This window comes from Zalophus californianus, chromosome 16, assembly GCF_009762305.2.
Source record: "Zalophus californianus isolate mZalCal1 chromosome 16, mZalCal1.pri.v2, whole genome shotgun sequence".
NCBI classification, from domain to species: domain Eukaryota; kingdom Metazoa; phylum Chordata; class Mammalia; order Carnivora; family Otariidae; genus Zalophus; species Zalophus californianus.
This window is the reverse complement of record NC_045610.1, coordinates 4352350-4380316: the sequence shown is the minus strand read 5'-3', so window position 1 is coordinate 4380316 and position 27967 is coordinate 4352350. Positions and strand designations below refer to the sequence as shown.

Genomic DNA, 27967 nt, shown 5'->3' with positions numbered 1-27967 from the left:
TGCACTTGCCTAATGCCTCTGCTCCAGTTTCTCCTTTTGGAAAGCAGAGCTGGGACTCGGGGTGGGTAGAGGGCCAAAACACGCAATCAACCAAGATAAATAATATTTTGAGGCAATCGTTGGAAAAATAGAAATTCATAGCGCTGTGAATTGCATAAGACTGATGAATCACAGACCTGTACCTCTGAAACAAATAATACATTATATGTTTAAAAGAAGAAGAAGAAGAAGATAGTAGGAAGGGAAAAATGAAGGGGGGGAAACCGGAGGGGGAGACGAACTATGAGAGACTACGGACTCTGAGAAACAAACTGAGGGCTTGGGGGCGGTGGGGGATGGGTTAGCCCGGTGATGGGTATTAAGGAGGGCGCGTACTGCATGGAGAACTGGGTGTTTTACGCAAACAATAAATCATGGAACACTACATCAAAAACTAATGATGTAATGTATGGTGACTAACATAATAAAATAAAATTAATAAAGAAAAAAAGAAAAATAGAAATTCATGCCCAAAAGTCCACGACGGGCGAAATATCAACATTTTCAATAAAGTCAGGATCAGACTCTGCATTTGCATGAGCTGGCCTCACTTGTCTTACCGTAATCTTGGCCTTGTTATAATAAAAAGTTGTCTTTAGAAATGGCCCATCCACTGTAGCTTGTGGATTTTAGTTTTTAAAATGTCGTGTTAAAATATTACTTATCTCGACAATGGTTTATTTTTTTTTCAGTGCTGTCTTAAATCTTGTACCCAAGCTAAGTTCCTCACCTGCCTCACCCTAGTCCCCGCCCTGCAGCGCAGTGTCCTTGACAATGGAGTTGCCAGGTGAAATTCCAGACGTGCAACTTAATTTGAATTACAGATAATGTATACCCCACGGGAAGTACTTACACAATAAGATTATTTATGTATCTGCAATGCAAATCTAATTGAGCATTAAGACTTTTAACTGCTAAATCTGGCAACCGGACTTGATGAGTACCCTACTGTAGGCCCCCCTGCTAATGGAAGGCAGGATCTAGTCCCTGGCACGTACCCGCCCACCTACACATGCATTTTGCACACTCTAAAAGCCACACTCCTGGGCGTTAACGCGTGTTTCCCTGGAATGTTCCACCTGGGGTTTTCCTTCGGGCCCCCTGCTTATTGTTTTAGTCCCTGACCTGACCCTAATCCGCCCGGCCCTGCTTAGCCTCCAGAGCACCCTCCACGCTGGGTCTGGAGCATGAGAGACCTGGACATGAACTTCATGCCAAAGTGGGCGCAGTGCGTGGGGAGACCGGTGACTCTGTGCGATCCCCGGGGAGCAGAGCCAGGGCGGTGGGCCTCCAGCCTAGATCTTGCTCTCTTCAAGAATCTCCTCCATGGTGTGGGTCAGGGTGAAGTCCCCCTCGCTGCTCTCGGACACACTGCTGCCCCGGGGCCAGGCTGTGTGTCCCCGCGGGGGCCCGGCGCCCCGCCCCCCAAGGCCCTGCACGGACATGTGCAGGAGCTGCCCATTGCCGCCACACGAGGTCTGCAGCTTCTGCAGCGTCCCTGTGCCGTCTGCCTGGGACAGCTTCTTGGGATATTTCCCAAAGAATCGGAAGTTCTTCTCCAGGACCCAGGCCCTGCAGCCTGAGTGGCGGGCAAGCAGGAAGCGGACCCAGTGCTTCCGCAGCTCCGCCTTCACCTGTGGAGGAAGAAGAGGGTGGGTTACTGTGCTGGAGTCAGGTCACCGTGTGTGTGTGTGTGTGTGTGTGTGTGTGTGTGTGTGTGTGTGTGTGTGTCCTCCTGGCAAGTGTGCCGCTGTGGGGAAACATACCTTCTAACTGGGGGAGATGAGCAGAGAGAAGCAAACAAGCCTACTGCGTGGCCACTGAGCAGGATAGTGGGGCAAGGAGACAAAACTTTGAGGTACCCTGTTCCGGAAAAGACTGTGTGGAGGGGGCACAGGACACCTGCCTGGTGGACAGGGCACCCCCCCGTGGGAAGGCAGGGGCAGCAGGAGTGAGCAGGAGGGAAGAGGGTTTTGCTGTCTGGAAGCCTGCATTCTAGTGGGTGAAAGGGGGCTGGAAATGTCACCGACTCCTAAAGCCAGGAGGAAGCCACCTGCCCTCCCCCTTTCAAGCCTCTTTCCAGGGGAGCAGAGAACTAGTAATAATAAATAATAATAATAATAATAATAATAATAATAAAAGTCACCATAGTTAGCAAGTACTGGGCCCTTACCAGGAGCCCAGCAAGCCCAGGGCCACACTATACAGCAGGGACAGCTATTATTCCCATTTTACAGATAAGAAGACTGAGGTCCAAAGAGCTACAGTAACCCGACAGACTCAGACCTGCTAAGCGGGTGAGGCACGGCCAGAATCCACAGTTCAAGTGGGTTCCCCCTGTCACGCTTAATGTTCTCTGGGTGTCCCCAGCAGGGCCAGGGTTGGGTTCTGAGCCTCTTTCATGCATCCTGACACCTTCTCCCGGCTGTCTGGGCTGCCTCCTGCTCTCCCTACTGGGTGCTCACAGTGCATATTTGCCCCAGTCACTACACATTCCCCCATCACATAACCAGAAACCTCCGGGGGGCAGCAGGATGCCAGCCCCAGCCTCACCGGGACCTGGATGGCAGTTCCAGAGACGTACCTCTCCATTGGCAAAGCAATACTGCAAGGCCATGAGTAATCCCTGCAAAGAAAGGAGGAGGTAGCGTGAGGTTTGACTCAGGACAAGATGTGTCTGGGAGTGGCCTGGAAAGTGCAAAGGCCCCCCTTCTCCTAGTAGCCCCCCGAAGAGGCAGGCAACTACATTGCTAGCCCTCACTAGAGTTTGTCGTGCCGGTTACGTTACCTTGGATTTCACTGGGATCTCTTCTGACTTTGACCCCCACCACCCGTATCAGCCCAGGTGTTTGCTTAGATGCTTATAGGTTAATGATGATTAAATCCCAAAGACCCTATATTCTTCATTCAATTATCCAAATATTGTACAAGACCACTGTCCCATTTCTACTTGCCCATAGTGAGCAATGGCTAAATTTTTGCCTGAAGTGCTTCCTTTCCTTTTGGGAACTGACCCTGCCCTACTCCCTGGGCTTCTGGCAGGGCTGTCATCGTGGTCCCCATGTTCTACGATGGCCATCCCCACCATAATCAGCCCAAATGGGCACGGGACCCAAGCAGGGCCAATGTGAGCTCTTTTCCCTGGGAATGGAGGAAGGGTTGCACTCTCGTCCCTGTGTGTGCCAACTTTACAGTCAAAGTAAGCCTAGAAATGGTAAGAGACGAATGCCTGATCTTGTTTGGGTACCTGGATCCAGCTACACCTGATCCTGAAATTTTCATTTATGCGAGATAATAAATAACCCCTTCTCTTGTCAGAGCATTTCTTTTGAGAGGATAGATCATTTCCTGCCCGTGGTTTCTCTTCACACATAGATTAAAATAAAAATCCCCCAACCACAGAAGGCACTAAGGTGACCTGGGCTCTGTGTCTGCCTCGCTGACTTCATCCTGTGCCCTGCTTGCGCTCAGCTACTCTATTCCAGCCCCACTGGCCTTCTGGCTTCCTCCAGCGTCTCAAGCTAATGTACTAGCTACCCATTACTATATCACTCAGTGGATCAAAATAGTCAAGATTTATCATCTCCCACACTTTCTACGGGCCAAGAATCCAACTGTGGCTTAGCTGGGTATTTTGGCTCCGGGTCATCCTTCAGGTTGCGGACAAGATGTTGTCAGTGTTCTGAAGGCTTGACTTGCTTCCAAGATGGCTCACATGCCTGCCACGTTGTTGCTGGTTGGTGGTAGGAGGCCTCAGTATCCCCCACAGAGCTGCGTGAGTGTCCTCGTGACATGGCAGCTGGCTTCCCCCAGAGCGGGTGATCCAAGGGAGCCAGGGGAAGCTATAACCTTGATGACCTCGCCTCAAAAGCCACAGCTTCATGTCCACCATACTTTAACAGTCACGCAGGTCAACCCTACTCCATGTCAGAGGGCACTCCGCGGGGCCGTGAATACCAGGAGGCGAAGATCCTTGGGGGCCATATTGGAGACTAACTAACACAACTCATTGCTTACTGAGGTCCCTTCACGCTTTCTGTCTTCTGGACCATTCTTCCCTCAAATCTTTGCAATGCTTAACTGCCAGGAGTCTGGAATCAAACCTGCTCTAGCCAGTGTTAGTCTTCCAGCATTTCCTGACTCATCTGCTTCCTGATGTGATACCCAGGTGCGCTAACCTGCATACCACGGCTTCCCCTATGACGAGAGCATCTGTGGCCCCTGGGCTATGTGTCTAAGGTACTGGAACTCCATACGCGTGCAGGAACCAAGTACTTGAGTGTCTATGGGAAGAACCTTGTAAAATGCCAGGACTCACAACGAAAGGACACATTTCCAACTGAAGAGTGAAGGTCACAGTGCAGGCTCTCTCCCATCTCTCTTGATCACGTTTCTCTCGCCCCCTGTGGCTAGTAAGGGAGGCTTGGTACTAGAAAAGGAGCTGAAATTGTAAAGGAGTTATAACATGTTGTCCTGGGGGGAAATTCTTTTTTTTTTATTTTTTATTGTTATGTTAATCACCATACATTACATCATTAGTTCTTGATGTAGTGTTCCATGACTCATTGTTTGTGCATAACACCCAATGCTCCACGCAGAACGTGCCCTCCTTAATACCCATCACCAGGCTAACCCATCCCCCCACCCCCTTCCCCTCTAGAACCCTCAGTTTGTTTTTCAGAGTCCATCGTCTCTCATGTTTCGTCTCCCCCTCCGACTTACTCCCCTTCATTCTTCCTCTCCTGCTATCTTCTTCTTCTTTTTCTTTTTTCTTAACATATCTTGCATTATTTGTTTCAGAAGTACAGATCTGTGATTCAACAGTCTTGCACAATTCACAGCGCTCACCATAGCACATACCCTCCCCAATGTCTATCACCCAGCCACCCCATCCCTCCCACCCCCTACCACTCCAGCAACCCTCAGTTTGTTTCCTGAGATTAAGAATTCCTCATATCAGTGAAGTCATATGATACAGGTCTTTCTCTGATTGACTTATTTCACTCAGCATAACACCCTCCAGTTCCATCCACGTCGTTGCAAATGGCAAGATCTCATTCCTTTTGATGGCTGCATAATATTCCATTGTGTATATATACCACTTCTTCTTTATCCATTCATCTGTCGATGGACATCTTGGCTCTTTCCACAGTTTGGCTATTGTGGACATTGCTGCTATAAACATTGGGGTGCACGTACCCCTTCGGATCCCTACATTTGTATCTTTGGGGTAAATACCCAGTAGTGCAATTGCTGGATTGTAGGGTAACTCTATTTTCAACTGTTTGAGGAACCTCCATACTGTTTTCCAGAGTGGTTGCACCAGCTTGCATTCCCACCAACAGTGTAGGAGGGTTCCCCTTTCTCCACATCCCCACCAGCATCTGTCGTTTCCTGACTTGTTAATTTTAGCCATTCTGACGGGTGTGAGGTGGTATCTCATGGAGGTTTTGATTTGGATTTCTGGGGGAAAATCCTTATGCTCTTCTTAATGGAAGCTAGAGATCTTGCAAGCTGGCTATCCCGACATCAGTCGCATGTTTGGATTCTGCCCACCAATGAGGGATTTTCTTTCTCTTACGCATTTTTTATTCCATGGCAATAGCTCCTAAACAGGGGCAAGGTGGTACAGTTTATCACTGTCACACAGTCTCACTGGAGGTTCCCAGCAGCCATGTACAGTTGGCAGGGTGGGTTATATTTGCCGCTGGGCATATATTAGAAGGGGTACCTTTCAGAATCCTCACAAATGAGTTGGCTAAAATAGGATTCCATATCACAAACATGTCTTTTACTTCTTTGGGTTCTTGATTCACTGTTTTAGGAGCCTCCTGGAGTCTGGTTAACTCTGATTCTAGATAAAGTGAGTGTGAAGGGAGTGGTCCCGCAGAAAAGACGGCTCTCACTTCCTGTCACCACTGCTTGGCAGTCTCTCCAAAGATCCCTTGATGGTGGAATTCTTTAAGAAATAAGAAATAAGCACTTGGAAGAGTGAAGGAGCCTCCAAGCATCAAGGAGAGGCAGCTGTTGGGTCCATGCCAATTCCTGCTGATGCACTAAGATATGACTCACCGGATGTGCTCACACATCCGCCCACGCCTACTCTCACCTCTGCCTGGTGGGATGAAGGGGAGCAGGGCAGGGGTACTCAGAAGGTGGGAGGCTTCTGTCCATGTACAGGCTCTGTCAGTGTGTTTCCTGGCTCAGTCTGCCGAGCAAATCATGGGTCCTCATGTTCCTCAGTGGTGCATGGTGGTGGGCAGAGCTCCAGCTGCAGGACCAAAGGATCCAGTGTGGTTGTGAGTCTCCAGAAATGACCCCAGGGATCTCTCCCCTCCCTGTAGGCCTATGCTACTCCTCACATGAAGCCGTGGACCTTGTTTTTCCTCCCCTTGAATGTGGGATGGCTTTGTGACTTCCTTCCACCAGGACAACATGGTGGAAGTGACTTTCTGGGACTTCTGAGCCTATGCCTTAAGAGCACTGGAAGTTTCTACCTTCTCCTTCTTAGAACATTCACTCTGGGGAATGTTCTGAGAGTCCAGCTGCCAGGCTATGAGATGCCCAAGGTAGATGGAGAGGCCATGTGGAGGAGAACCGAGACTCTGTGATTGAGAGCCTCAGCTGAGCCCCAGCCAACAGCTTGTGTCAATGTCCAGCCATGTGAATGAATCATTTGGGATGTTCCCAAAGATGGGATGTTCCCAAAGATGTTCCCATCTGAGCTTTCAGATGTTTGCAGCCCCATTCAAAAATTGCATGTATCAAAAGTATTGCTCTGCTGAGCCCAGGTGGCCCAGCTTATAGAATCATTAAAGATAACAACATGGTTCCTGCTTTAAGCCATGAAGTTTTGGGGTAGTTTGTCACATAGCAATCAATGGGAGGACTGAAATAAGCTCCCTTGCCAGAAGAGTCTGATAGGCTGATTCCCCCCCGCTTTTTTAAGATTTTATTTATTTATTTGAGAGAGAGAGAGAGAGAGACAGACAGAGCATGGGCATGAGCATGGGCAGGGGGAGGAGGCAGAGGGAGAGGAAGAACCAGGCTCCCTGCTGAGCAGGGAGCCCAATGTGGGGCTCAATCTCAGGACCCTGGGATCATGACCTGAGCCGAGGGCAGATACTTCACCGACTGAACCACTCAGGCACCCTGAGAGGCTGATTCTTCCTCAAAATTTGTCCCCATAGCTCCCCATGAGCATCTGGTCCTCAGAGGGCCTTGCGTGTGTGAGATCAGCTGACCAAGGGCTCACATGACCAATCAAGCCCTCAGAGGAAGAAAGGCCATTAAAGACTGCTGACCTAATAGCTATCAGTTCTTGTTTCATTCTTGACATTTTTAATTTGGGATTACCTTTTAAAGAAGATGAACACCAAACAACATAGGAAACCCAAATTATTAAAACTTCACCATTGAAATACCCCCCCCAAAGACTGAAATACATTAAACATGGTTTCATGATGGGAAAAAAAAAAAAAAAGGCTATAGCAATGGGTCCTGTGTCTCAGCTCAGAGCCACACACAATTCCGTTCCAACAGAAGGAAAAAGGAACCAAAGTTGCCCAGACCACAGGACCCAGGCTCTGTCTCTGGCCTTTGGGGAGCATGCAGTGGGCAGGCACATTCTCTCCACTCTGTCCTTACAATCTCAGCACCTGACTCTACCCAGACAGTAGCTTTAAGACTCTGATACAGGGAACATGGCGTCTCCTGGTTGGGATCCTCACAGAGCATTATGGCGGAGTGCTTCCCGGCAGGGACTTAACCTCTGCAAAGAAACCTCATCTCTGATGGCTATTGGCATATGCAAGTTCTCCCAAGTCCTCTGTCACTAAAGTGGTAGGATAATTTCTCCCTTATGGTGACAATGTGAGGGTTCTATGAAATCAAAAGCATTTAGGGGGAAACATGTTTTCTAGTGTTCCATTTTAATTCCTCTTCTGGTATTAGGGCTTTTTTTTTTTTTTTTTAGTTAGTTAGTTAGTTTGTGTGTTTTCCAGAGATTATAGCATGTATCTTATCATATCATATTAATACTAGCATAATTCTGGCAAAATATAGAAAACTTCCTTCACTATAGCTTCATTTCCTCCTTCCTCTAAAGATCTAATGATCTTTATAATATAGTTTATGACAAGAATACAGTTTGTAATAATTATTTTATACAATCTAATGTCTTTAAAAACAGTTAATAGAAGAGAAGAGAAAGTATGTATATTTATAGTCTTTTGTATTCACCGTTGTGTTTATATTTTCTAACGCATTTAATTTCTTCCTGTGGATTTGAGCTACTGACTGGTGACATCTTCTAGCCTGAAGGACTTATGATATTTCTCCTAAGGAGGGTTTGCTATCAACAAATTCAGTCTTTGTTTATCCGAGTATTTTTTTTTTTTAATTTTACCTTCATCTTGAAACATAGTTTTGCCGAATATAGAATCCTTGGTTGAATTGTTTTTCTTTCAATATTTTGATTACATCATATCACTGCTTTGGGACCTCTACTGTTTCTGATTATAGTCAGGTGTCACTTGTATTGTTGGTCCCTGTATGTAATGAGTCATTTCTCTCTTGTTACTTTCAAGAGTTTTCTCTTTGTGTTTGGCTTTCAACAGTTTGACTGTAACATCTCTAGGTGGGGATCTCCTTGTTTTATCTTCTTTGGGATTCATTGAGCTTTCTGGATTCACAGATCAATGTTTTTCATCACCTTTGGGAAGTTCACAGCCATTATTTCTCCAAATGACTTTTCTGCCCCTTTTTCTCTCTCTTGTCCTTCTGGGACTCCCATGTGTATGCTAGTATGCTCAATGGTGTTCCGCAGGTCTCTGAAACTCTTTTATTTTCTTCATCCTTTTTTTCTTGTTTCTCAAATTGGATCATTTCAACCGACCTATCTTCAAGTGCTTTTTTTTCTGTCACCTGATTCTGATATCAAGCATCTCAAGTTAAATCTTCATTTCCATTATTGTACTTTTCAGCTCCAGAATTTTTCCAGATTGTCCTTATTTTATAATTTCTCTCTCTGTATTAAGATTTCCTAATTGATGAATCTTTGTCATCAAACTTCTCTTTAATTCCTTAAACATGATTTCTTTCAACCATTTGAACATATTTTTTAAGGATTTTATTTTTAAGTAATATCTACACCCAACGTGGGGCTCGATTTCAAACCCTGAGATTGAGAGTTGCACGCTCCACCAACTGAGCCAACCAGGCACCCCTGAACATATTTATAATAGCTTCCTTGAAATCCTTTGTCTGCTACGAGACCTCTCAGAGAGTTCTATTGACTGTTTTTCTTTTTCCTGAGTATGGGTCACACTTGTCAGTTTCTCTGCATGCCTCATAAATTTTTTTTGTTGTTCAAAACTGGAAGTTTTAGAATCTGATCCCCTACTCCCCACTCCCTGGGTGGTTGCTGGTTGTTTGTTTGTTTAGTAATTTTCCTGGGCCACTAGTTCTGTGAAATTTTTCTCACCTGTAGTCACAGCCACTGATGTCTGTGCTCATTTCAAAAATTTTTGGTTTTGTGTTTAAGTTTGACTTCCTGCCCCTGTTTATAACAGCTTAACAATTAGTCAGTGATTGGCCAGAAGTTGTGCTCAACCACCTTAAACCAGTAAGGCTTCCACACTCTTTGACAATGGATCTGTGTGTGGCTTGGAGGACTGGTTCCAAGTTTAGACAGTTTATAAGTCTTCTGTGGCTTTTACTTTCCACCTCTCTTGTCTTCTGGGTGTGTGTGCAGGAACTCATGTTCAGCCATCGACATGTGGATATCCTCTCTGGTCTCTCCTGAGTGTGTATTCAACCTTGCACGTGTACACAAGCCTCCAGCCCACCAGAGAGATATGTAGGAGTTGATCAAGGCCCATGATGGGTGTCTCATTCCTCAAATCCTCCTGTTAAATTTCTGGCTAGCTTGCCAGGCTGTTTCTCATCCCAGCTAGGATCACCGTCTCAGGCTGTGACACTTTCATTTCTCGATCCTTTGCCACCGAGATCACTACTATATCTGACAATGGCCAGGGTGTGGGTTTTTCCTGCTCTTTGACTGATCAACATCAAGTCAGCCCCTTTCTGCAGTGAAGCTGCTAGTTTTCACTAGAATTTCCTCACTGATAGAGAAGAGGTTGGAAGACAAGTGCACTTCAGGCTAAACCACCAGACCCCACTGTTCTTACTTAGATTTAATAATTTTTCTTGGATAAACTCTTCTCAACCTTTTGTATGCCTTTGGCTGGTTTCCAGGGCCCTCAAATGTTTGCTGTTGTCAATTTTGTGCAATTTTATTGTTGATTTTTGGGGAGGGGATTTACCAAGCACCTCTCTCCTCCATTTTATAAGTCCTGCCTTATACTAGCATTTTAAGGTTATTAGTCCCAAGGTTACCACTGTATGGGGACTCTGCTGCTGGCGCTGTTTGTGGTGGTCTCTTGCATTCATGGCCTTTGCTACTGAGCCATGCTTTTCAGTATTGATGCCCTTGTGTGGTCTCCTCCCTTTCAGTCCAGGCTGGGTCTGGGATTTGCTTTAGTTTTGTTTTTTGGGGGGGAGGGCGGCGCAGAGTGCACCAAGTGGTGGGGGCAGAGAGAGGGAGAGAGAATCTCAAGCAGGCTCCACAATCAGTGTGGAGCCCGACCTGGGGCTCGATCTCACAACTTTGAGATCATGACCTGAGCTGAAATCAAGAGTTGGATGCTTAACTGACTGAGCCACCCAGGTGCCCCTGGGATTTGCTTTAAATTTTAGAATGCAGCAGAAGTATCACTGTGTGAATTTCAGGCCTAGGCATTTAGAAGGCCTAGAAGCTCCTGCTTTTGTGCTTTTGGGAGCACTGAACAGCCATGTAGGAAGTTCAGCTTCCCTGCTAGACAGAGAAAGAACCTACAGCGAGGGAGAGGCCCTAAGACTGTTATGGAGCTGAGGGCTATAGCTGGCAGTGTGAAATGAAGCCCCAGAAATTTGATCCAAATGAAGCCACTCCAGCTGGCCCCAGCCATATGAGCCTTCCCAGCTCAGGCACCAGACATAAGAGTGGCGAAGCATCTTGGAAGTTCCAGCTCCAGCAGGCATCGCGTGGAGCAGAGGTGAGCCATCCTTACTATGCCCACCTGGATTTCTTTTCCCCAGAATAATGAGAAATAATACAAATTATTGTTGTTGTAAGCTACTAGGTAATGGGTAACAATTTAAGGAATGGATAACCAAAATACTAAGGTAAAGAAACCACAGCTCCTTCCAACACATCTTGACACAACTGTCAAGCTTCAAGAGCCTCCTGGTCTCGACTCACTGGTTCCTACCAAGTTGTATTGTGTTCTGAGTATGTCACCTGAAGCACAGACAATGTTGATTGTGCACAGTGCCTTGCAGAGAACCCAGGAAAAATAGGCCCATAATAAAAGTCTTCTTGTTCACCAAAAACTAATGATGTAATATATGGTGATTAACATAACAATAAAAAAATTAAAAAAAAAAAGTCTTCTTGTTGACACTCACAGTTAATACGATTGTGAGTCACATCAACTATTATAGCTCAGGAAACAGACCACTTTTCCCTTCTTAGTCACTGAGTCATGCTGGCAGGATCAAGGCAACATTTTTGGTCTACACACCCTTCTCATGCCAAAGACCCTAAAGCTGTAGAGCCTGCTGACACTACAACTTCGTTTCCATTTGTGGGCTTTCTCAAATCTCAGCCTGTCTGGGGCAAGGGCATTTGGTTTTCTCCAAAGCAAAGGAATCCTGGTTCAGATGCCTACTTACATGGAAGGAGCTCAGAGTCAACTGAATGAAGAGTCGTATGAGTTTTGAAATTCCTTCCACTTGATCATCAGTGATGAAAGAGAAGAGAATCTCATGAACACCCAACAGAGGAATGAGGACCAGTGTTGACTTTGCCAATCTGCAAATGACAACCAAAAAATTGTCATGAAGGTGACTTTGGAATAGGCAATGTTTACTGCTCTTCTGTGCATGACTTTATTGTAGCTCTTATCATCCTGATAAATAGTTGATCTTCCAGTTTGTCTCCTTGGCTACACATTGAATGCCTTAATGGCCAGTGTGGTCTTGTTTACTGATGCACCCTTACACCTGACTCATGGCAGATGCTTGGACAACACAAATTGAGTTAATGAATAAATGAACGGATGGATGGATGAATTCTCCTATATGGATTATGAAATGCCTCTAGATCTTAATGTTTTGACTGACAGATAGATTTCCATGTGCATGGCTATCACCCTGGGACACTACACCCCTACCGGGTTTGACAGATTTCTTAGTACCTGGCTGGCAGTTGCCTCTACTTCTTTCTCTATTCGGGACTTCCAATGTCAGTGCTTTACTGAACCCGAGAAGGGAAAGCAAATGACGTGTCCGGGGTCACGCAGCCACTAAGTGACAAATCTAGGCCTGGAAGTGAGGCTTGCGACTTCACACTCACACCCTGCACACTCCATGCAGAGCTTGACCGTCAGCCCCCATGCTGCCCCTCAGCCCCAAGACGACAAGGGCTGCAGGAAATGAGAAACTGATCCTCCTCATAAAAAGTGCTGTGTGGAAGCTCGCTGTTGTATACACTCTACATAAAAAGGACAAACATTCCTTTGTACCACCCACGTGCAAAGTGCACAGCTGGGACCCAAACATTCCATATCACATACCGGTGGTTCCCAAACATGGTTTACCATTAGAATTCCTTAAGGAACTTAAAAAGATGGATAGATGATAGATGATAGAGAGAGAGAGAGAGAGAGAGAGAGAGATGGATGAATGGATAAATGGAGAGATGGATGGATGGATGATAAATGGATGGGTAGATAGATGGAGAGATGGATAGTTGGATGGATGGGTAGATAGATGATAGATGGATAGATGGGTGGATGGATAGGTAGATGGATTGATAATAGATAGAAGACGGAAAGATAATAAATAGATATAGCTAGCCAGCTAGCTTCCTCAGCCCCAGTGTCAGCCTCCTGAGTCAAAACCTCTGGCTATTGGGTTCTGGAAATGTGAATTTTTAAAGAATTCCCCATGGGATTCTGAGAAGCAGCCACATTGGGAACGACTGCTGTTTTACTATTGGGGCGCTTCTTATTTTAAAACTACCTACATTAGCAAAAGTGACTCATATCCAGGGCACAAACAAAGCTACTGTCTTGTACATACACGTTGGAAAAAAAAGAGTTTAATCCCTAATGACTTTTTAGCCCGAGTCACTTGTCTTAAAGGGCCAGACTTGGAGAGATCTCTCCCCGCCGATGAACCCCATGGAATTAAAGATGTAGGAACGTCAGCAGCTCATGGATGATGTCCTCGGGAAGGTTTAACCGTACACAAGAGAAAGTGTTTAGTATGGATCCTGCATCCGTGAGAGCCATTCAAGTGTACTGTTACCAAGGAAATGAAAAAAACCTCACCTTGCGTTCCTTCCTTGGCCCCTGCGAGTGCCTGAGTTTGCGACGATTGCTCTGGGTTATCTGGGTTTCAGTGACACATACTTACATACTTAGATGCAGATCCACATCTTACCATCAACTTATTCTTGGGGCCATGCTATGACATTGTGTGTTTTGAATAAGCTCTTTATGTTGGGATAATTTTAGATCTGCAGAAAAGTAGCAAAGAGAGGACAGAGAGTTCCTGCCTATGCTTCCCTCAGTTTCCCCTAATGTTAAATCTTGTATAATCATGGCACACTTGTCAAGACTAGGAAGCCAACATTGGCATGTGACAAATAACTATACTCGATTCCCCTCAGATTTCACCAGTTTTCCCACGTAATGTCCTTTTCATGTGCCAGAATCCCACATTTAGTATGGGATGATTTTTTTTTAAAGAATGACCATCTTTTTAGGAAGCTTTGGGCCATTTTCATAACTGCCAGCTCCCTGGTCGGATGTGAGGGGGTTCCCCATTCCTGATCTCATTCTAACTTCTCCTTAGACAAAACACCATGTGTGTCCCGGTTCAGATAGAAAATCCATAAATATCTATGGCCGTTTACTCTTATGAACTGTATTTATACTTATTTTTCAGCTATAGTCATTTGTTTATTTAAATTGTTTGGTTTATTGCAGTCATTCAGCGATCCAACAAATATTTATGGAGCATGAACCAGCGCAGTGGGAGAGGAGGTGGTGTGGTCAAAGGCAGCAGAGTGTAAGGACAGTATCTGGGCCTGGGTTCAAATCTCAGCACCACCAGTAACTCGCCATGTGGCTTTGGGCAAATTAGTTAACCTCTATCTGTAAAAATGAGGATTATGCTACTAATAATATAATATGAAGCATTGAAACAATAAAAAAATTACTGGTAATAATACAATGGACGGTGTCGTTTTGAAGATTACTTTGGCAAGCGTTGAGAATAATGGTATCTGATACTTGATGAATGATCAATAGTGTTTAGCCATCACTGTTTTTAAAAGAAGCCGTCTTTGCCTTCAGGTTGCTTACAACCTCAATGACTTTGATCAATTTTACTTCCATTTGTGACATCTTTTGTTTTTGGTTCCCCACCAGAAAGTCTTTTCGGAAAGGGCTCTGGGGTTCAGCAGGTTAAGAAATGATTCTCCTTTATGAATTCATCAAGACCTCTGTCCCACACACCACATGGAACATTAAGACCGGTCCTCCAGGGGGACAGCCACCTGGGTGCTGGGAGCCACAAAGAACAGACAACTCTGACCACACTGAGCATCATCGGCTGCTATCTGTCCACATTCCAGGGGCCTGGCCCAGCTCTCGCGCTCCGGGCCAGGCAGGTGCACCATGTAACTCTCCTCCGCTGGAACAGGGAAAACCCAGGGACAGGCCTAGGACTACAGAAGGTTCTCGAGCTCCTAGCAACTTGTCTTTTTGGCAAGACCTAGATATATTTAATTTAAACTTTCCTAAAATATACTCCTGGAGGGGGGCCAAATCTTGAGAGCTACATTCTGAAAGCTCTCAAAATCTGGGAGAGGTGGAGGCAGGCCTGTTTCTACCAGAGTTTGGACAAAATGCACCAGCCCCCATCACCCCTTCCTCTTCACCCTAGCAGGGAGTGACAAAGGAAAACAGACCTGGAGGGGGACAGGGAGGTGGAAGAGGGCAGTGTGAGCTGGGGGGTGACCCACTGGGGTGACGGAACGTAGAAATGAGGGTGTTAGCACTGCTTGCAGAGAAAAATGGGCAAATGCACTCATTGACGCTGTAGGATTCACCCGCCCACGCAGTAAAATAAGGTGGGCTGGTGTGTCCTGAAAGACAGGGCCCTCATTTTTTGCTCATTAATGAGCATAAGCTAATCAATTGTACTATGCTCTGCATGGAGAAAGAGTAAGTAAACAGAAAGCAGATGGCCAACCAAAAAGGTGGGGAAAATCATAAAGAAGCAGCCCTACTTGTGGAGACCCTGGGGAATGAACCCTGCTCTTATCAGGCAGGCGGCACCGCAGGGCAGTGGTGGTTTCTCATGGTCAGTAATCCTTCGCACCGACCACTCTGCATTGAGGACGTGATCACCGGCAACATTCTGGTGACTGCTTTAAGTTTCTGGATTATTTGTTGTCAAGTGTGCTAGGAGTGCAAGCACCAGAAGGAAACCTCGCCCCACCCCCGCCTTTCCCAGCCTCTAAGAATGAACAACTGTATAGTCTGGTTTATGTATCAGTCTCTTGTGAGTTCAGCTGACATTAGTCAGCCCTCCAAAGTCTCAGCCACTCGGGAACACTGATAGGTCCCCAGCTCCATCCGCAGGTGGTGGCAAAGTCGCCAAGTAAGGTGTTTTACCCTGGGAGGACTCAAGGTGGGCCATGCACCCAGGTTCCTCTTTTCAAGCTTTATCCTTGAACAAGGGTGGGGGAAGGGAAAAGAACTTTCCAGACAGGTTGTATATATCAGACAAGCTATTCCTTCTCCCCCGAAAACAGCTGTCCCGAATCATTGCTCAGTCATGAGGTTCTCCCCAGTATCTTGATTTATGCTTCCCTAGATCCCTAGATCCCTGGCTCCCAGTTGGGTATGCACACTTCATGGCTATGCAAGACAGTCCATTTGGCATCAGAAGAAAATGTAGTAAGGAAAGGAAAGATAATCGAAGTTCTATGTGTTAATTTTTAATCTATCCTTTATAATTTTCTATTCTTTGTTGTATTTTATAATAGGTGTTCAACAGACCATGTATATATATGGTGAGGGGCACGCTCAAAATTTCTTCATTGAAAAAGATGCATGATCAGAAAAGTTTGGAAACCACTCTCTTGGATAACTCCAAAGGAGATCCTGCAGAAGGGGATACCGAGGCTGCTTAGAAACACATCTGCCATAGCCCCACTAGAAAATTCCATGCGTTATTTCACGAGAGCATCTGACCCCAGTGGTCCTGCACTCTGTGTGTCAGAATCTCTTGGGGGAAGTCTATAAGAAGTCCATGTGGTGGGGCTCATTTCCACACCTACTGAGTCTGAATACCCAGTGGAGGGCCTCAGGAGTCCGTGTTTTTGGGCTGGCTGGCAGGTGATGCTTACAAGCAGCCAGAAAGGAAAGTTCCTATAGGGGGCGCTGTGGGTCTGGAGCATGGGGAAAGCCCCAGTGGTACATGGCGGGCTTTGGGAGCAGAAAACAACAGGGTGCAGGCTCTTGGTCTGCATGGAAAGTGGTGTTTTGGGATTTGTCTCCTTCCTGCTTCTGTCTCCTGGGAGTGCTGTCCTCTGTTGGGTTTCCCAGATGCCCCAGTGTCCCCTGAACAGACCCATGATGGGAGGACTAGAGCAGCTCTGACCATGGTTTTGGACCTCTACCCTTAGAGAGCAGTTAGAGGCTGAGCCTTGGGAGAAGGGCCAAAGAAGCTTTGAGTCACTTAGAGTCTCCACCAGAGGCGCCAAGAAAGTCGGCGTGTCTCTGTGTTGTCCAAGCCAGCCCAAGTGCCTTGGGGATAGGGGTGTTTGCAAAACATTTGGGCCAATTATAGCATATATTTGTCAGTGCTGAACAACGCGTGTTTGTCCTTTGGGACCTCCTGGACAAACGCCACTCACCATATCCGATTAGATTGAGAACCCACATCTTTGGTCTTCCTAAAAAGCAAGAGATGGGTCTCCTGTGCCATTCTCATTTCACACACCCAGAAATCAGGCCCAGGGAGGCCAAGTGACTTGCCCACGGTCACTCAGAGGATCTGGGGCCATGGCCAGCACCAGCCCTTCTGACATGCATTCACACCCAAATACTAGTTTTGGGGAGTTGGGATGTGTGCTCCTTATAGACAGGGTCCACACAGTATCTCTCTTTTGTTCCAAGCACAGTGCCAGGGACATGGTAGGTGTTCATCAAATGTTTGTTAGATAAAGGGAAAAACTACCTTTCCAGCACACCTAGGTCAGGCCTGATTTTAGTGTTAGTGAGAGAGAAATAGAGTTCCACCTGTCCTCACTCACACCACTGCCTGTGGCCAAAATCCTTACACTTAGAACCACTCCTTTGGCTCAACCAAGTGGCTCAACCACCCATTCTTGGGGGCATTTTAAGTTTCCTGCTATGGGGAATGTGTGTAACCTTGACCACTCCTTTCATTTCCATGGGACCAGGAGGCCCTCACCAGTAGCAAAAACCCCACACAACCCCAAGACACCTTTTTCAGAGGTTCTCTTCTTGATATTCTTGTCTTAGAAGATAGACATACTAATGAGGTGGCTCATGCCCCTCTTCCCAGAACATTAACCAGAAGAGCCTGAAGGGGTCAAAACAATCTTGGACCACTGGAGGCCACTCACCTGTACTTATAATCTCTGAAGCACATTTGATGGGCTTTGAGCTTAGAAATGAGAAGCTTGACAATTTTCAGGAAGATGAAGAAATTGACCTTGGAAAAAAGCAGATAGGGGCAAATAAGTGATGGACTCCACATGGTTATGAAATCAAGGTCACCCTGAGCCTGGCCATCGGATCCTTGTCCATGTAAGCCAGGGGAAATGGGGCAGTCGGACATTCAGGTAGTACGCGCTTGTGGTCATCCCCAGTCTTCCTAAGGCCATCTTAATACATCTACACATTATTTTATTTAATACTCACATTAATGCTCTGAAGAAGCCGCACTATTTTTATTTTGTGATACAATGAGAAAACAGAGGCACAGAAGAGGCAAGTACAATTCCCAAGGTTGCACCGTTAGTAAGTGACTGAGCTGGTACTGAATATAGCTTTACCTGAAAATAACCTGTTCTTCACTTAAAAAGCCTCCCTTCTGTAAAGAACTCCAGCCCTATTGGTGTCTAACTTGAGTCCTGTAGCTGCCATGGAATTTATTGGAAAGCACACGTTCTCTTCTCCCTAGACTGTATTCCACACCTGTCATGGGCTGGGACAGTTCTACCCTTCGTTGTCAGCCTTGATAGAAATGATTAAATATGTCTGCAAATTCTTCAACACTGTACCCTTTGAAAAGCAGAGCCTAATTTTCACCTTGCCACTGGGATGTGAGCTAGACTTAGCTATGTGCATTTCATGGAAAGAACATGGTAGGAGTGAGGCTATGGTGACTTCTGAGGTTAGGGCCTCAAAAGGATGGCATCGACCTGGTTCTTTCTCTCTCTCTCTCTCTCTCTCTCTGGGAAAAGCCAGCAGCCATGTTGTGAGGACACTCACAACCTGTAGAGAGACCCACCTGGGGGAACTGAGTCCTACCAACAGCCAGCACCACTTGCCAGCCATGTGTGTGAGCCACCTGGGAAGCTGATTCTCCAGCCCCCGTCAAGCCATCAGATGGTCGCAGCCCCAGCCAACACCTTGACAGCAACTACATGACACATCATGAGGCTCTTGGAGAGGTAGAAGGGCAAGTGGTTCAATGTGGCTGGGACTTGGAGAATGAGAACAAGATTTGTGAAGAGTGAGACGAGAGTGGGGGTGAGGGGAGAACCAGCTCCTGCAGAGCCTTTCATGGTCACACGGAGGAGCTTGGGTTTCCTTCTGAAAGCAATGGAGAGCCAGTGATGAATGTCAGGCAAGAGAGTTACCCGATCAGATTTGCTTTTCTGCGCTTCAGAAAGATCACTTTAACAGCCATGCGGCGGGGGGTGGGGGGGACGCATATGGATCGGATGAAGGTAAAACCAGAGCAGGGGAGACTGGTTGGGAGCAGTTCATGGTTCCCAGGCAAGAATGATGGAGAGGTGATGTGAAGCCATAGGTGTGATGCACCAACGATGGGGAGTACAAGATGGACTTGAAACTTTTAAGGAGTTTGAGTCAAATCGCCTTTGATAGTGGCTGGACGTGACGTCAAAGATGACTCCAAGTTTCTCAGTAGAACTCAAATGTGCGGTAGTGTCACTCACTGAGAGTGGATAGAAGAGGAAGAGCAGTGCAGGGGAAGAGGGGGAAGTCTAGTTATTTTGGATGCAAGAGATGTCCCAAAGCAGTGAGATATTTATGTCTGGATCTCAGCGGAGAGGTCCCAGCTGGAGCATGGAGCCAGCATTGGAGGAGGTGAGATTGTCCAGAAAGGCTAGGTAGACTGGGAAAGAAAAAGGGTTAAGAGACTCACCTTGTAATGAAGGGAAAGCTGGCTGAAGTGGAGGCAGCGCAAGAGATTCAGAAAGAGTAGCCAGGGCAGTGGGAGCAAAGGAAGTGGGGTCCTGGGAGCTCATGGCCATGAGAATTTAAGGAGGTAAATGCTACATGGAATTTAAGCAAACTAAGACTGCATTTAGCAACAGGGAGCTGAGAAAAGTTGCAGTTCACAGGTGAGAGCACAAGCCAGATTGCAATGCTTTGCTTTGTGAGCTAGACGTGAAGAGGGAGACAGCCAGTGTAGACCACATTGAAGAGGCTTGGCTGTGAAGGGAAGTGGAATGATAGAGCAGTAATTGACAAGGAATGCAGAATGGGGATAATGTCTCCCCTCTTTTATGTGCAGGGCTGGAAGATGTTTGGGATTACGGTTGTTTTTAAAATGGAAAAGACTTAAGAATGCCTCTATGCAATGAGGAAAGAGCCAGGAGAGACAGTGATTGGGTGACAATTAATGGAGTAAAGTCTCTACAAACATTGAGCCAGCACAGTACTAAGGCTTCCCACCTGGAAATAAAACCCTTGAGCCACATATTGAAACACAAGCTGCAGGATCCAACGTGTACCTCCCGTGACTTGCCTTATTGGCCCCAGGAGAATCAGTGCTCAAAACTAACAGTCTACAGTTTCGGGTAAGAGACTATTTATCCTATCCACCAGCAAACAGGGATGGAGCTTCCCAGCCAAAGAATATTTAGCAACAGAACACTTAAATACAAACTAAATGCAACCAAGTAATTTATTTCTTTAATGGGATATCTGCTTTTCATCACAAAGAGAAAACGCCGTGTCCTTGGCTTTAGTAATTTGTTGAACTCAGGCATTTTTCTCACAAAGTAAGCTTAATCGGGGAAAGGAACATATTACAGCAAATTAATTTCAACTGGGACTGTATCCTAGGAAATGAAGAGTTGTGATGAGGAGCATGTGGATTTGCTGTTCTTTGTGTCTTCCAGGGACCAAACATGAGAAAATGAGCATCAACCCATGGGCCATATGGAGGCACTTCTTCAATGCCACGGAATGAAACACCAGCCTGGATGAGCCTGTGTCCATCTAGGTGTCCCGTAGGACAAGAGTCAGCAGGCATATTTGGATGGTGCTCCTCTTCATTCGTGCACAAGCAGGAAAAAAGGGCTGAATAAGGACATTTCTCAAGAACCCAGCCAACTCCTCTTAGAGTCTGTCATCAGAATGGGGGTCCTTAGGACCCCAAACATGTAAGGCTCCCTTTCAGGTCCTAGACAGTGCAGAAAGCATTATCATATATAACATTCTTGGTGATACTTCTGTGGCACCCCAGCTCCTGTGCTTAGATCTGGGTCTACAGGCTGGCAGAGGTGATTGCTAATATGGCGGGGGGCTCAGAAGGTGGCTTCATCTATCCCTAAACTTCTCCATCAACCTCCATCCTCTCCTCATCTGGCCTGTTGCGTGGATTAAAATGCCTACTGTTAGAGCTGCTCCTTTGGGTTAAAATACTTCATCCCCAGAACCCTGCTGAAGTGCACACATCACATAGTAGGTAAGGAACACCTAGGAGAGGAGAGGGGTGCCCTTTCTCTGTCTATTATTCATTCATTTGCTCATTTTTACAATGAATAATTCGATCACTACTTATGATCTGACCTACTTTCACCATGGGAAGCAGAAGATGGGATGCGACAAAGCTAAGTTTTAATGGGCTGGGAAAGTACAGGGTATGGAGAGATTCCCACTGTAACTCTTAGAGGAGGGAAATGTGGAAATGAGGAGATGTTTTGGGGACACAGAAAGCCTCTGGGCTCCTGGAGAGACAGAAGACCTAAAAAGGGACAAGACCAGTGAAGACTAATTTTACTGATTTCTCAACTTTCCCAAGTCCTGAGGTTATCAGAGAAGATTCAGTAGGAATGAATGAAACCATCAAGTCAACAGATGGCTCATTCAATTCATTGGCTCAAAAAAGCTGTTCAACTGTGTGTTCAATTTGGTTTGGTTAATCGGTTAACTGCAGGAATCATGGTGTGGATAGAACAATCTTGCAGTGTACGTATTTTGTAAGGCTGTCCATGAAGGTTTGGACTAATCAAACCTTTACGGATTTTCTACTGGGAGCAGAGGGGACTAAGATATAAGAATATTATATTATTCCAGGATGGTTCTATTCTAAATGTACACTCAAGGGTAACAGGTTAATTTAAGTAGTGGAGTCTTATATCCTGAAGAAGATGGGAATTCTCCAATTTCTATGTCTCATGAAAGACTCACAGAGCATCTAGACTCTATGCATTGTCACATTATGGTTATTTCTGAAACATAGAGAATCAAGAGGGCAGCAGATAAAGTCAGCTGGGATGTCTGGAAACCCAGCATGACGTTCATTCACATCAGCTCGGACACAGATCCACAGATGCAGACCCAGTCTGGGGGTGGTGGGAGAAGCCCAGCTATGGTAATGAGGATGCTCACTGGGGAGCCTGAGTCTGGGGATGGGAGGTTCTCCTTAGTCCCATAGCTCACCATGCACAATTGGCTCATCCCAGAAACCTCTGCTCCACACTCCAGAAAATAGGAACCAGCCTCAAATTTGGACAAGATGAAAGACGTGCCCAGAAATGCCAAAGGCTATGAGCAACATCTTGATTATTATTATATTTTTAGAAGCTGGAAAATACTTGGGGTGAGGTCAGGAAATTCTTTTTTTGCCCCTAACACAATAAAGGTTTTGTTTTTTGCTTATGAAATACTCTATCACAGCGAGGGGGAGCTCTGCTCCATGCAGACATTCAGGGACCCAGGCTCCTGCTGTTTGTGGTTCCAGGAATCTTATTTTGGGCCTGGGGTTATATCTACTCAGGTCAGTGGAAAACTGTAACATGTGGTCTTTTAACCAAACGTGGAGGCAATTGTTGTCTCAGTCATGGTCTGATGAGCCTCAAAATCATAATTATTAGGCTTTGAACTGCAGAAACTATGGGGCATTCATCTTTTTTTTCCCCTGAAAGAAATTAGCACCAAGCCACGCACACAGCAAGTGCTCCATAAATATTAAATGAAGGTGCAAGAGAGTAAATGCATGTGATTCCAGTGCTAAGGAAGCCCACCATGACAGTTCTGTTTCCATCAATGTAGGGTGGAGTCCAGGCTGTTTTGTTTTTTCCCTTAACCTCCTGAGCTGTTCTGTGCAACCACTGTCTAGTCCAGGGTCCCTCAACCTCAGTATGATTGACATTTGGGGTGGGACAATTCTTCGTTGTGGGGGCTGTTTTGTGCACTGTAGGATGTGGAACGGCATCCCTAGCCTCTATGCATTAGCTACCAATAGGACTCCCACCCCAGTCGTGATGATTAAAAATGTCTCCAGGGGGCCAAATGTCCCCAGGGGGCAGAATCCCCCTCAGTTGAGAACCACTGGTCCAGCCCAACCCCGATTTTACAGAAGAAACAGAAGCCCAAAGAGGTCAACTCACTTGGCTCAAGGGCACACCATAAGTCAGCCACGAAGCCCATGCTCTGTGTAGGGTACGTGAATCCCACTCTCCTCGGAGTGTACAGAATAGGATCCTAGAGCTGGTGTGGGGCCGGGGGTGGGGTGGGTGGCAGGAAGACATCAGGTTCAGCAACCCATTTCTCAGGACAGAGTTTCTCCTCTTGGAAATTGATAGCGATGAATAATCCAAAGCCTTTCTCTGTTTTCCGTGTCAATGTTTTACCAGTTTAGATTCTGATGTCCTTCCTTGTGACCAAAAGGAACTTTTCTCATTTCTCTTCAAACCCATTCCTTTTGTCCAAGCCCCTGTACACAAACAACCATAGCCAGCAACGGGCTCTAGAAGGCCTTTGTAGACCTGAGGATGACTATGGAAGTGTCCCTTCCAAGCATGCCTATTGATGTCCCTGAATTTGAGAGGTAGATTAGGAAAGAGCTCAGTCTCCAAGGAAGAAGAGAGTTCACCAGATATGGAGCGATCAGATGGGCACTGCAGGGGGAAGGGCAGTGTGTGCAAAAGGCATAGGAGGAGTGAAACACCAGGATGGATGTGGGGAAAGGTGAGTTTCCCCATATAAATTGAGCATGGGGTGCTTGCGGTTGGATGGGTAGTCAGGGAATGACAACACTCACCATACTGAGGACTTTGGAAGCATGCCTGAGGGCAACAGTGTGCCATGAAAAAGTCACCCATAGAAGAGAGACATCATCAAGTTCTGCTCAAGAAAGACCACTCTGACCACAATGCAGAGGATGGATTGCCAGGGGCGAGAGTGAAGGAGGGAGACCAGACAGGTGTGCACAAGAAATCCCAAGAGGCTGAAGAACAACAGAGACCATGGGGTGAGGTGAGCGGGAGGAGCAGAAGGTGTGGATGGGAAAGAGAGGAGCCACTGTGAGCTAAGGTGACTCTGGCCATTTCTGCGTTGCTGGCAACAGCTGGGGTGGTAGAAGCAAGGGCATGTAAAGGTCGTTTTATCCAAGATGAGAAGATAGAGCACCTTGTCTTGTCCTGGTGAGAGAGAATGTGGCTACAGTAACTCAGAAGCAGCAGGAGAAACCAGCGCACAGGTCAGCCGGCCATGCACAACCAAGCAGCAAGGCCCAGAGCAGTGGCACCAGCCCTGGTCGAATCACTTGGGAGCTTTTAAAACTGCAACTGTCCGGGCCCCACCTCCAGAATTTCTGCTGTAATCCTCTGGGGTATGAGCCACCACATTTCTAATGCCCAGCCAGCTTTGAGAACCACCGGTGTGAGGGTAGAGAACCCCACAGACTCCCATGTGCGCCCCAAATCTGGAGATCTTGTTGCAATGCAAATTCTGATTCACCAGGTCTGGGGTGGGGCCTGAGAACCTGAATTTACAACAAGCGCTCAGGTGATCACTCTTTGAGCAGTGAGGATGCTCTCCAGCCCTGGCTGCACATTGGAGTCCTTAGGTCACACCTGAGATCAATGAAACACAGATCTCTGGGTGTGCGACCCAAGCAAAAAAAGAATTTGTAAAGATACCCGCGTCCTTCTAAGAGCAGCCAAGACCAAGAACCATTGATGTGGCCTTTAGAAAAGAGCAAACACTAGGGTTTCAGCAACACCGAGCCTGAGCTCCATCCCAGGGAGGGCCTGCTGGCCTCCATCTTGCCTTCTTCTGCCTGGTTAGCGGGAACCTTCCAGTGCCGGGGGGTGTGGGTCACAGGTGTTCATCGAATAAGTTCATGCAGGGTTGCCATCTGCTCGGGCTGGCTGCCAGGATGAATGGAACATGGGGCTTACTGTGGCCGCAGACAGGTTTTGGACAGATACGTGCAATGAGGCATCGCTGGGACCATAGAGGAAGTCTGTCCGGGGTCTGGGAAGGACACGAAGGAGGGTGTGACCATCTATAAGATGACAGAGGTGCCAAGCTCAGGAGGGTCCACGGCGAGGTACTAATGTGTGACAGGCCTGCATCAGGCACGTGGGTAGGAGGCAATACAGCTTTGGGGGGGGCAGTAGCACTGCGCTGTGGTTACAAGTGCTGGGGTCCCCAGTCAGACCCTTGGGGCTGAGATCCAGCGCCCCCACTTACTGGGACTTGAGGCAAGTCTCTTCCTATCTTCTCGGTGTCCTTGTGAGTCAAAGAAACATAATAATGGCACCTACCCATCAATGAGTTAATATACCCCAGGCACTTAGATGGTGCTGGCATAGAGGAGGCGTTCAATACAGGTCACGGGCGGTGGTGGGGGTGTCTGCCAGGACGGGGTGCTGGGGTCACAGTGGGCAGTGTGGCTGGAGAGGACAGGAACGTGGAGAAGTGACATGGGGGAGGGGCAAGGCAGAGCTCACGACACGGCTCTCGCTTGGCGTGTGCGTGGCCAGATTCAGTGTGTGTGGAGTGACCGGAGGGGATGCAGCCAGCACACGCGTGCCACCGCTAAGCCTAGACATGACACTGGCCTCGGACTCCTCCAGAGCACCTCCACACTCCCCCTCAACGTCTATAGATGCTTTTGCATCTCTCGACTAATCCCCATCCCTGCTTTGGGTAATATTGACTATGCTTTTCTCTTCTAAAGAGGCTTCCTTTCACCCCCCTCCCTCCTGCTAATGGTGTCAAAATCCAAGCCAATAACTTTGCCATCCCTAAGCTCGTCGGTAACTAAAGGTGCCCGTGTCCCCAGGGGCCACCAATACAGGGTCACTGAGCTGGTTACAGGTTTCTAGACATAGTCTGAGGACCCAGAGAGAAGGAGGCATGTAGTTCAACCCTGCATTTGAGTCCTGAACCGGAACAAGGAGAAGCCTCTAACTTGTTCCTTCTCATTCAACACATCCTACTCACAACGCAACAACTCCTTCTCAAGGGAACTGGTCCAGGCTCATTCCGAGACAGAGAATTTTGGTAAGGTGGCAGGGGAAGGGGAGTGGGGTCCCCCACAGCTGCCAAGCTCAGAGAGGAAAAAAGAGGAATGAGATGGTCCTTACCATTACATAAAGCAGCATGGGCCCTCGGATGATCCACCAGATTTTCTTATTCCTGTTGGTTCCCCAGCACCTATGGCAAAGGGGCAGGAGAAGACTTAAAAGAGAGACAAGGTTGAATGAACAGCCTCTTGGCCTCTGGAAGGAGGATGCTCGCACTCAAGTCTCCCCCCCTCCACCCCACTGTGAACAGTGAAACAATAACCAATTTTGTACCCATATCGAGGGTCACTGCTAACCTATGCAGTGACTTTTTGTGTTAATTTGAGCTAATTTTGTGCCAATTTGCATGTGTAACTAAGCTAACAAACTAATTACTACAAGAAAGATCTGTGATCGTTTTATCTGCATTTCTAAGTGTATTCTAGATGGCCAAAATGGAAGGGAATGGATATTCTCTTTGGGAAAATGGTATAAATCCTTGTATTGGGGCATATCTGGGAATTACTGGCTCATGGAAGTGTGAGAGCAGGTGAATTTCCTACCCGGTGTTCTCCAGCTGTGCACGGGCGATACTCCAGGGTACAACAAACAGCAGCGGGAAGGCTGGCGGTGAAAAACAGGGAAATGCAGTCAGGAGCTGGTTGGCCAAACCTGCCTGCCTCCCACCCCAGCCTGATGGGCCAAAAGCATCTTGGTAAAAACTTATAAAAGCCCAAATATCACCGAATTGCAGGCTGAAAGCTGGAGAGACGTAGGGTGGCACAGAGCCCATCTGTTGTTTTACTGTCAGACAAACCAGGAAAGCAGAGAGGAGAAAACACTTGCCACATGTTGCAAAGCAGCTCAGAGTAAATCCAAGACATTAACCCAAATCTCCCAAATTGTAGGCCAACCATATTTCTTCTGAATCCTGCAGCCTCACATTCTCCAAGAGTCTGTGGCAACTGGGGTTCCAGACCCCGACTTGAAGACTCAGTTGGCGTTATGGACTGAATGTTTGTGTCCAGACCCCACCCCATGTTGAAGCCCTAACCCCCAATGTAATGATAATTGGGGGTGGGATCTTTGGAGGTAACTAGGTTTGGAAGGGAGGGTGGTGGTCATCTTGATGGGATTAGTGCCCATACAGGAAGAGACCAGAGAGCCTTCTCTCTCTCTCTCTCCACCATGTGAGGCTATAGTCAGAAGGCAGCTAACTGCAAGCCAGGAAGACCCCCTCACCAGAACTCTGATCTCAAACTTCCAAGCCTCCATAACTGCAAGAAGTAAATATCTGTTGGTTAAGTCATGCAGTCGATGGCATTTTGTTATGGCAACCTGAGCAGATCACTACAGCTGGGGACAGGGTAGGAGTAAGGGCATCTGATTCTATCAAAAACCTTGTCAATTTTTGAACATATGCATTGGGTCTCCAGTGTTTGTGTGTAACTGCATGTGTGCACACACACCCCTTTCTTCAGTATCTTGTCACTGGTGGGTTCTCTGTCCCAGAGCCTCCCTCCAATTGGGAAACCAAAGGTTCTATCAAGTTCCTATGTTCTGATGGGCCCCTAAAAGAAGAGGCTGGGGGTTCAGGTCACTCACCCCAACCCACCAGCATGTATCTGGGCCACAGCCGCCTCTCAGAGAGCACTGTGGGCTCCAGCAGCGTGTGGAGGTAAAGGCCTTCAACCAGCAGCCATGAGTGATTGGCACCCACGAAGTAGTGCAGCAGGACCTGGGCCGAGCGGCAGGAAGCAGATACCTGCAGAGGACAGAGCATCTGAGAGTGAGGCCAGGCATTCTCATGTGGACCCGAGAGGGTGGAGAAGGGCCTCTCCATGCACAGCCCTCCCTCTACCTTGCCTCACCCCGGGAATCTGCTGACCATCTCAGAGAGGCTGGCAACAATACCAAAATGGGAGGGAGGGCTTCCTGTAGGTTTCAAAGCCCAGCCTCTTCCTTGACATTCTAGATATTTGTAGACAAACAAAAACA

General features: G+C 47.1%; 1 protein-coding gene across 2 annotated transcripts in view; it reads right to left on the bottom strand.

The window, feature by feature from the left end:
• Positions 1 to 394: 394 nt before the first annotated feature.
• Positions 395 to 27967, bottom strand: part of GLP2R (glucagon like peptide 2 receptor) — a 51083-nt gene continuing 23510 nt past the window's right edge. For both annotated transcript variants that reach the window (XM_027626541.2, XM_027626542.2), the window contains exons 7-13: positions 27575 to 27734; positions 26533 to 26593; positions 26051 to 26120; positions 17813 to 17901; positions 11815 to 11953; positions 2624 to 2665; positions 395 to 1673 (exon numbers count right to left, since the gene is read on the bottom strand). In XM_027626541.2, coding sequence (XP_027482342.1) covers positions 1335 to 1673; positions 2624 to 2665; positions 11815 to 11953; positions 17813 to 17901; positions 26051 to 26120; positions 26533 to 26593; positions 27575 to 27734 — 900 coding nt within the window. In that variant the 3' untranslated portion in view covers positions 395 to 1334. The remainder of the gene's footprint in view (positions 1674 to 2623; positions 2666 to 11814; positions 11954 to 17812; positions 17902 to 26050; positions 26121 to 26532; positions 26594 to 27574; positions 27735 to 27967) is intronic.